Source organism: Netta rufina (assembly GCF_964035555.1).
Source record: "Netta rufina genome assembly, chromosome: 9".
Classification (NCBI taxonomy): domain Eukaryota; kingdom Metazoa; phylum Chordata; class Aves; order Anseriformes; family Anatidae; genus Netta; species Netta rufina.
In genome coordinates, this window is record NC_140132.1 from 5476442 (window position 1) to 5487242 (window position 10801).

Sequence of the window (10801 nt, forward strand, 5' to 3'; positions counted from 1 at the left end):
AAATTAGGGGGGGAAGTTTGTGGTAGTTTTAAAAACTAGTTACTAATGACTTTAGAGAAATGCATGTGTCACATGCGAGATGGAAAAAAAAAGAAAAAAAAAAAGAAAAAAAAAAGACATAATGCAATGTTTATCTACACTGGCTTAAATAGAGCAGAAAGGCCAGATTATTTAGTGATGTAAATGGGCACAGTTTTACTGACCTCAGATGGAGAATATGACTACAACAGAGAAGCACAAAATCTTGTGCCTGTCCCCTGAAGTCAGAAGGATTTTGCTGGTGACTTCAGTGGGGCCAGGATTTCACCCCTGTTGGGTTAAATTCTATTCCAAATTCCACCCATTTGTCAAGGGATGTAAAAGAGCAGCATTTGTTCAAGCCTTTCTAGATCTTGCACCTTGTAACAAAGATCTTTTGATTTATTTTTTTTTTTAACTTATAGATCTTTGCCTTTAGTGATCAAATGTACATGTCTTTAAAAAATACAAAGGAAAAAAAAAAATCCTACTATTAGCTGAGTCAATAGGTGGCTTGCAGCAGAAGTTGGCATACATGAACCAGCCAGCACAGGTACAACTTAAGCAAAGACAGATGTAGTGGCATGGATCTGAACCTAGGCTTTACAAACGTCCTGGAAATACAGAGTCTCCTTTCCTCTTTTGCTCCCCTCTTTCATTCTTTCTGTGCCTAAAGTCAATCTCCAGCCATGCATCAATCTTCCTTCAACACCAGCATCAACAAAGTTTCAGCCTTTGAGGCCATTGAACAAATCTGCTGTTGGGTGTAGTTTGTTATAGAAAAAAAAAAAAAAAAAAAAAAAAAAAAGTAAGTAATTCTAGTCTATCACAGTTTTGTGTGAATGAGCATCACCATCATCTTTTACAGCCAGGTTCTTGTGCTAGGGTAACTTCTCTAAACATTTCCCAGATATTTTCAGAATTCTGAAATATGCAGAGATATGCCAGGAATAGTTACCTCATCAGAAAATATATATCTATGTATATATATCCTCCTTGTTCTTAGCTCTTATTGTAGGAAATAATAATGGAAAAAATAACATTAAGCATCCCAATTATGTGCAAGTTACATTTTGGAGCTTGGTACCACTGCTTCCTTGTCCTGCTAGCCCTCAGGAAAGCCTCGGGCCCCAGGGCACAGATACTGGTGGAGTTACTGGAGAGCAGGAAAGTTGAACCACAAGTTCTTAGTGGGAGCTCCACTCATGCTTCAGCTGCTGACCAAGGGAGCCCGGCAGGTGCTAGGAGTTCTTGTGGATGTTTTCTGCGGAGCCCTCGCTGCTCTCGTTGAGGAGTGTTTCTGACACTTCCCCCAGCTCAGCATCCAGCACTTCCTCCTGGATGGTGAAGTGCACGTCTGGGGATGAAGACTCGGAGCTCACGCTGCTGCCTTCCATCGAGCAGATGGCACAGGACAGGGATGGCACCATGCTCTCCTGCAGCATGTTCAGCATCATGGGGATCTGGACAGACTTCAGCCCTGATATGGTTGGTAGAGGTTTCACAGCTTCCCCCCATTCTCTCTCCTCATCTTTGTAGAGCAGAAGCAAGTTAGACTTCCTCTCTTTTCTTTTGGATTTCATGTAGCCCAGCATTATCCCTATCAGGAAGATCCCATAGAAAGACATGACGATCAGGATGTAGAAATACTCATTGCTGTTGTTCTTCTCTGTGTTGCGGGACTCAGCATTAAGCATGGCTGAGGTCACGTTTGCATGGTCCATCTTCAGCATGGAAACCGTATTACCACAGCTAAAGCCTGAGGGAGAATTGGTGTGGATACAAAGATCAAACTTCAGATCAAAGATTTAAAGAAACATCTAAAGAAATATACCCCCAAGCTATTCTTTATTACTTGTTACTGCAGGCTTGCAGGACACACCTGATTGAAGCTTGCTGTCTGTCATACCTCTGCAGTAATATTGTTACTGAATGAACTGATACCCAGATAAAGAGAACATCAGAGGGAAATAAGACACTTAATATTAAACCATAGCAAGTAATATTCTGAAGTATAAATCCCCCAATCCACATAAATAAAGAAGAAAGAAAACTAAATAGAAAGAGTCTCCAGGCACTTAAATATAGTTTTGTACTATTTGACCATGTTTCCATAGGGGGAGAAAGCTTATAAGTGTTATTTTACTGAATGGTGCAGGAAAAAATCAAAAATCAACTTACGTCGGTATGCAAATAATTCCTCCCTTTGCAAAGCTCAGGAGACCTTTCCTCTCCCAAATGCCGGGTGCTCTGAAAACTTTCCTCTGCTGCAGTTGGAATAAATAGCTCTCAAGAAATATTTCATCACGTGTTTTAGAGGCACAGTTTATAATAGTTTTGTGTTGGAGTCAACAGATGAACTTGAAGGATTGCAGTTCAACCCACTGAACTCTTAACAGCTGTGAAAAGAAAAAGAGTTGGGAATTCAGATTTTACTCTTTCCTAACCAGCTCAGCAGCGGCTCTTTCACCTTCCGAATCTGTTCCTTTCACTGCCATCCCAACTGCTAAGTGTGACCTGCTGCCCCGGGAGCTACTGTGCAGCAGGAAAAACCAGCAAGCCATTATCCTGTGTTGGTCATAAATTATAGAAAATATGCATTTGGGTTTTATAGTAGCTTCTTTCACGTTATTTACATGCCTGCTATGCACACAGTTTTCCCTGAGGAGACAAGGGAGGAAACAGGTTATTTTCTTTGCCTGGGACTGGTGACAGAGCCTCGCCAAGCGTGCACAGAACAAAGGGGTGAGTTGGATCTCACGCTGCAGATCCATTCTGCGTGAGGCACAGGGCTGTGGAGAACAGGGCGCTGGGTCTGCAGTGAGGTCTGGAGGGAGGGGTGCTGGTGCCATCCCACTTCAGGCATGCAAGCAGCAGTGATGGCGTTTTGGTTCCTCACATCATCAGTGGAAAGACGCAGCCTCCTCCAGAGGGCAACTGCGAGCTCCTCGAGTTAGCAGCTCCCTCCTCCCTCCGTTTGTAGGAGGCAGCAATTTCACAGCCGGCCTGCTCCTTATGCATAAGTCGGACAGGACCATGGAGTTAACATGGATTTTAGTGTGACGGGACGTTAACCACTTCTGGGCAGAGGTGAGTCGCTTCTGCTCCGTGAGTCACTGCTGCACCCACTGCAGCTGCCTGCGGGGCTGAGCAGCACACCCTGGGCTCCCCGGCCTGCTGCGGAGGGCAGAGCTCGGATGCAGGCGGGGATGTGCAGCGTTCCCACATCGGCTCCGTGGTACAGGAGGCGCTGAGACCCTTTTCAACACGTAAGCAACAGTATAGGCCATGGGAAGAAGGAGGCCCTGCTTGCACCTTGGGGATTTCACTTCCTTATCCCTCTCCATCCCCATTCTTCACACACAAAACCCAATTAGTCAGGCCCCACATATGTAATGTGAATGTCACCCCTTCTGCAAAGCTTCAAGGATGTTTATGTAACAGGACACTCCACTTCCAGAAAACAGTTGACTGGTGCTGGAGTTTCCCAATGGTAGGTCTGGTTTGTTGGTTTTGGGTGGTGGTGGTTTTTTTTGAGTTCCCCCCACCCCACTAGTCACTTGTGAATTCTTTGCATAGATGGCAAATTCTTTTCCAACCTCTGCCCTCACAGTCTCTCTGAGGTAAAGGCAGATAGGCTTAACCTCTCTTAACATATAGGAAAAAGCAAGGGAGAGCAGTTAAGCCACTTTAAATTAAGTTAAAAATTCAAGAAAAGACAGAATTCTATCTGTTGGAACCAGGATTTTCCATTGTTTCTCTGAAAAACTCCATAGAGAAAAAAAAATACATTAGCCAGATTCCCTTCTCTGCCCCTTAAAATAGAGGATCCGCCCTTTAGGATGTTGGTTTTATCTCCCTGCACATTCCCATGTGATAGCTCAGGAGCTGTTGATGTTGGACTAGTGTCTATTGGGATTTCATCTGACAGAATCTGTCTGCAGCACCAGCTTGCCAAGTCTGGATACTTCTTCCCTGTTTCTGACAAATTACTGAGCAGGCAGCAGGAACAGATGAACTGGTGGGCTGAAGCACAACCCAGAGCAAGCCTCTGGATTTTCTGGCTAACTTTGAGAAGTTTTATTTCACATCTTTCTCAGCTCCATGCAACAGATACTTTCCCAAAGAGTGTATTTGTTGCCATATATTCCCCTATTTGGCTCCAGAAGTTTGGAATTTGAGAAATTTAGGGCAATGCATCAGGTTTTTAGCAACACCCTTCTATGAAGGACATTCAGAGAATGGTGAGGAAACACCCGAGATTGCTGGGTCAGTGAAATTTCACTCAGCACAAATTCCTTCTCTCTGACTATAACATCCCAGTAAAACATCTCTGAAGCTGTGCGATCCTGAGAACAAGAAGAACTAAAGCTACTGCTGCTACCAGTGTTATACAGAGGATACAGGCCATCACCCACGTGAACGTGAGCAGCAATCTCAGACATCCTGACACACCAACACCCCTCAGCCCCCACAGGTGAGCCAGCAGAGCAGTAGGTGGACCATCTCTTCTGCAGGTGCAAATAGGGTCTCTTATTTGCTCCAAGGCATGTAGGTGAAGCTCTGTACAAAGACACCAAGGTGAACTGCAGCACCCAACAAGAACACAGGAAGACTTGCCAGGTACATCCATACATGTATGCAATCCCCTGAAGTCCAATGGAAAGAAGACTGAATTGCATAATTATGCATAGCTGTTGCTGAAAACTCTTTGCAACTATATTTACTTTGACTAGCTGATGACAACAACTCTTCTCCATCTGTTAGGCCGTGATGCTGAAAAATGGTTTAATTTTAAAAAGCTCTGGAAGGAATCCCTGAGCCTTCTTACAGAGATAAAGAGGAGGGATAGGAAGACATTGGGGAATAACCATCTGAATAACATATGCCACTTGTGTTCTGGTGCCATGTCAGCTTTCTCCATCTGTACCCTGAACTACATTTTTAATCTAAAACAACAACTGAAGACCTAGAAAGATGAAAATTGTTGCCTTTCAACTCTGCGTTTCAAAATTACTTTTGTTACAAGTTATATTTTGCACAACATAAAACTGTTAGTCATGGGAGAAAAAAACACAAAACCTTGCTTGAAGTAATTTTGGTTTGGGAGTTAAATTTACTATCTATTTCTTGTTGAAGGTTTCCCTTCTTCCTTTCAGACTATTTTTTTCAACCGAACCTCACACAACTTCTGAAATTCCATTTTCAGGTCTCTTACACTTTCAGTAATTGCTTCTCACATGTTCCTCTTCACCATCTTTGAGTCACTCCTAACCTAGGCTCTAACTTTTGAGGATAAGCCTCATGCTTTTGCTCCCACCTTCCCAGATACCTTTGAAAATCAATCATACTAATAAAGACAAGGAACAGACGGGCACTCCAACGATGAAAAGGTCACAATATTGTTGCTCAAGCCAAATCTTTTTTCTCAAGGTCCCTGTCTCCTAGAGAGCCTTTTGTGGCAGCAACCTCCGTCACCAAAGGACGCAAAAGTTGAAGCTCAAAGCATCCCATGGGGCAGAAATTCTTCACAACATGGCTTAAGGGACAACATAATGTGAATCCTTTCTCCAAATAAAAAATTGAGGATGGACAGAAAATGGAACAAAGACAGAATCCATTATCAAGACAAGATGAAGTGTCCTTAGAGATTTGGATAACTCTCTGCAGGCTACCATGGAAAATACGAGCCTAACCCTTCATTACGGTCATAATCCATGGTCTGATGCTGCATTTATATTTCTTTTTCCACTTACTGAGTTAATAGGAGTAAAGATACAAGATACAACCATTAAAGGGCTCGTTCCTACGGGAAGCTGAGCCCATTTGGTAAGTATATGCCAAGAGTGTGACTCTGAAGAGGTTTTGAGCACGTGCATTCTTGGAAATAATCAAAATTCAATAGGATGGAAAGAAATTATACATGGGAAAGTCAGAGGGATTGGGTTTTTCTTCCTGAATGTGGACTTTTACTGGAAGTAATGGTTGGGAATTTACCACTAGGGAGAAAAAGGGAGGAGAGCTCTGTCCTGCAAATATTGACCAAGTTATAGGTTAGACCTTTCAGGCAATGTAGGGGAGGGAAAGACAGGAAAGATGATCAATATTTTCCACTCTCATATATGATTTCAGTTAAAGTAAAATTAGAGATCAAGAGCTGGGTTTGACACGAGAAAGGAAGACAGAACAAGAAGGGATGTTTGTGCCCCTGATTTTGTTTTGCATTTGAAGACCTGCCGTGCTGTGATTTGTGTGCTGACTTCTGGCCCTGCTGCGAAACACATGCCTCACTCAAGATCTGATCCAAAGTTTCCTGAAGTCAAAGCCTGTTAAAGTTAACAGTAGTACCCCACAAAAAGCAAACGTTGAATCAGGAATAGAACCTGCTTCCTTCAAATTCTGTGCAACTCAATTTTCTGTGAACCTCATGAGTGTGTTGGAATAAAAGAACTCGTTCAAAAACAGCAAGTAAGTCATACACTTATTCCCAGCGTAGGACACAGCAGCCTGACATGAGCCACGTGTGTCCTCTCTAAGAAGCCCACTTACAGCATAAAGTTTATAAGTTTGTTATATGCTCTTAACACTCCTATGCCTCCGTTCACCCACTTGTGAAATGGACCTAATGATACCTACAAATTACATGTGCTGTGAGGGTACAGCGCTGTGATGCATTTGCAGATCACTACCTGGAAAGGTAATAACCGTTGTGTGCGTAAGTGCAACAGCATTACCCCATGGCTGGCTTGGCATCTGAGCAATTCTCACGCAGCTCTAGGTTCATTGTCATTTTCCATGACTCTTCCCTGTATTTCATGCTGCAGAAATAGATGACACTTTGATATACTTCATGCAAGCAATTTCTGGAGGAAGGTGGCAATTTTCTTAGTATCATCCACAATACACTGTGTTACCACCTGGATAGCAAATGGAAGCGACACTGCCCAGCTATTAACTGTGTAAAACTTAGCAAAATGCTACAGCTCTGCCTTGGTACTGTGCAATCTTCGCTGATGGCAACATGCAGGTATAAGTCCGAAAGATGCATGAATCAGCCTTCTTGCAAACTTCATTGTTTATTTTGCTTTAATTCAGGTTTTATCCACATTTCAGAGCAGACCCCCATATCATAAAACTTAAGTTTCTCAGGCATTCCCTGTACCCAGAGCACCAGAAGCTCTCAGTTTTTAATCAATAACCTCAAATATGTCTTTAGACACACCCCGCAGCCAAGGTGGCCATTAGCCCTAGTGCTCACAACCCTACCAGAGGCAAGAGATTACCCCTGTAATGCCTGTAGTATTGCAATTGCCTTCCAAGCACACAACAGAGATCTCTACAGCAAAATTGGCTTCTGATCCTGAGAGATGACAAGCAACAGAAAATTGCAGTGATGTCTGGAATAACAGCGTGCACTAAGTTTAACGCTGACTATAAGGCATCAGTTATGGGAGCTGCAGTGTTTGGGGACAGACATTTCTTTTCAACCCATAAACTGAATTTAGAAAGCTGTGAGTGACTGGAAACAGACAGAGTAGAGACAGGTAACTCTCATGATAGCAATAACAGAAAAGTTACACTAAAAAAAATACAGACTTTTCAGTGTCTTGATACAAGAGTCTGAGTCCACAGCCATCACAACCTCAATTTTCTTTCCTGTAGCTGACATATTTTACAAAGTTATTTTATCGGTATATATTTCTATAAAATAAAATGAAATATACGCTTCATGTTACCTTACATTTTTCCTTTGACATGACACACAAGAAGCAGGTACATTTGACTTGAAAATGCTTTCTCTTTTTTTTCTCCTTTTTATTTTTAAACACCATTATTGTTTGGATGCACTGCAATGAAGAACAAAATAAATGAAAAGCTTTCTTTGCTTGGGATCTCAAATACTAGATTCAGTTGCACTGTATATAATTAAATGCATTGGATGCATTTGCTTCTATTTGGATTTAAAGCAGTTAGCAGCATTCCAAATTTTGGATGCCATTAAAAATAATTCAAGCTAATCTACATTTGATTAGTGGTATTTAGAAGAAATTCACTTGACAAATCCAAACACATTTCTGTTTCATCCATGAATAGGCAGTGCTCACTCTTCCAGCTGTGGAAAGGTGCTTCACGAACAACCTTTCACCCTCTCTGAATTGCTTCTGACTCTAGGCAGCTCAGAGTTAGTGCCTTCATTGACATTAAAGGCTTCTAAAAAAAAAAATAGATGAAGGGGATGAAGGCGTAAGAATAAAATAAATAAATAAATATTTATGTTCTGTGCACACAACATGAAGATGTCCCCTCAATTCTATATTTTTTGTTGTTGTTGTTCATTTTAAGCTTCTTCATGGTCTGAAAAATTCAGCATATGCCATTAATTGAGAAGCATAAAAAATAGAGGCGAGAGAAACACTGGAAACTTTCATGTTCTTGCCTTGAGCTGTCACCTGACCACAGAAATTAAAGAAAGGAATTTGGGAAAAGCTGGGATGATGAACAGGGAACACTTGTAGAGACACTGACAAACATCTAGCTTCCTAGCTGTACATCACTGAAGTTCAAGGAGGAAAGCATGCATTCCCTCATGCCGGGAACAGTTTTAAGCAGCACTCACTTCAGCAGGGAGCTCGCTGCCTTCTTCCCTGGTAGCAGCCGCCTGCTATCTATTGCCTTTCTCCCTGGCCTCATCCAGCCACTCCTGCTCTTTCCCAGTTCTGCTGGCCACACGGAGCCCAGTGTGGCTCCGACACTTTGCTTTGGGCCTTTTTGACAAGCATAGGCAGAAACCAAGAAGGAAGGGGAGTGGAAGGCCCCCTCGTGAAATGAGCAGGGCAAGCTTCACATACCAGTGACTTTCATGTGCACTGGCACGGAGATGTAATGTGTAACTGTAATGTGTAACAGCTCTCAACACCCACCCCACGTGGAAGGAATGGAGAAGAAAACAACAGACAAAAAATTAACCGTTGGGGAAATCAATGACTCTGAAGCCAAAAAGACCAGTTCCTCCTTAGTCTGACTAAAACACGACATTTCACTTTTAATTGTCATATGTCAAGAAATAGTAAAGACTATTACTATACTAAATAGTATTTAGGTAAATGAGCCCTGCCTAAGATAAGTACCCACATCTCCCACTGAATCCACTGGGATTTGGTGAGTGTGACGAGCAACTGCTAAGAGAGTGCAAGGTAGCACTCTGGCCTCTTGCACAGACTCTGTCTCATTTTGTACCTAGAGATTGACGTACCTGCCAGCATTTATGAAAAATTTTGTATTAATATCTATTAATACTGCTCTTGAGGGCAGGTTTGAATGCAGTGTATTCAAAAAAAGGTTGAAAAAAGTGAGGGAGAGCATCATGACATTTACGACAAAAGCAATCCTGCACCTTTAGGAACTCACAACCACATACAATAAAGAATAAAGCAGAAGTGTCACAGTGATCTTCCATCTCTCCTGAAGAGGAAAAAAGCCCTCAGAGGTAAGTTCACTCTCTCCTCCCATAAATAAGCACAGAGCAGAAATGAAAGGGATGGTTAGTGACTTCTCAGTAGCATGCACCCAGTCCAGCTGATGTGAAAGTGCTTGTAAGGTCTTAGAGGAACAAGGCACATTTCTATTCAGTATTATTTTTTCCAGTCCTGGAAAATTTGTTCACAAAGTAAGACTTCACAGCCATGTCAGCGTAGCATCCCAGGTCACCATGACCTTCAGCACGCACCGGATTTTTCACTTTCACATGGATACCAGATGTTGAGCACTCTCCCTCTCATGTCCAAGGCCCCCAGGCTTTTGTACAACATCAGGCACCAACCATCATCAGTGTTTCTAATGCTGCCTTCGAGTTTTTGTTGTGAAACCTCCGCGTTTGCTGTAGCTGCTGAGGCAAATGTCACACCCCATTAATTTTTGCTCTCCACCCTGTTGATCTGAATCTTCATGGGACTGCAAATGTAGTTCAGATTTCATCACTGCCGCTTTCTGCAGCAGCCTCTTTCAAGCTGAAGCAACTAAGACAGCACTTCGGTTTGATTTATTATATCTTGGCATCTGTTGACTGTACTTACTTTTAGAGCATAAAGTACTCAGAACAGTTATTTGCATTATTATTCCAAAAGTCTGCTTTGGAAACCACAACAAAAGGCACCAAATAGCAATGCGGGATGCAAATAGCAGCAGCTGGATGAAACTCAGGTGTATAGCAAAGAGGAAAGAAAGCGAACAAAGGAGGCAGCAATAACACATGTATCTTCTCAAATAGGAGGAATTCTTCATGGCAAGGGAGGGATGGCACAAAACTGCAAGTTCTGAAGCCCACCGCTGAACTCTCAGCCCCTAATGGCAAACCCATCTGGAGCCTGCCTTTGGTCCTGTAAGGGTTGGATTTCCCCTTCAGTGCCCAGATAAAACACAGTAACAAAAGATGATTGCTGAAAGCGGGCTGAGGTCTGTTCTGAAGGATGACCTTGCAAAGCCCCACGAAGCCTTGGAGTCAGTGTGGTTTCACAGCATTAGTCACTGGGGCCACAGATGTGAGTGCAGACAGCTCGTCTCTAAACACATAATGCAAAGAACTGTGTGCAGTGCAGGGTCGTGCCAGCTCTAACAGAACGGGATTTCTTCCCCCCTCGCTGGTAGAAAAGACTCATTTCTTTCTGTTAACACCAGCAGAGGTAATCCAGCCTCATGGGGACAACTGGTGGAGCTCCAGTGATGTAATCTTCCATTAGACCCTGACTGATGCAAACCCCCAAGCCCAGCACTACCACTACCACCT

General features: G+C 42.8%; 1 protein-coding gene across 1 annotated transcript; it reads right to left on the minus strand.

Moving 5' to 3' along the window:
* Positions 1-1259: 1259 nt before the first annotated feature.
* On the minus strand, positions 1260-2222 carry KCNE4 (potassium voltage-gated channel subfamily E regulatory subunit 4; the record flags this gene model as incomplete). The annotated part of the gene is made up of 2 exons (XM_084292341.1): positions 2200-2222; positions 1260-1777 (listed from the first exon to the last, which is right to left on the minus strand). The coding sequence occupies exon 2, from the start codon at positions 1749-1751 to the stop codon at positions 1260-1262; it is 492 nt and encodes a 163-aa protein (XP_084148467.1). The 5' UTR covers positions 1752-1777; positions 2200-2222.
* Between the last annotated feature and the right edge of the window lie 8579 nt (positions 2223-10801).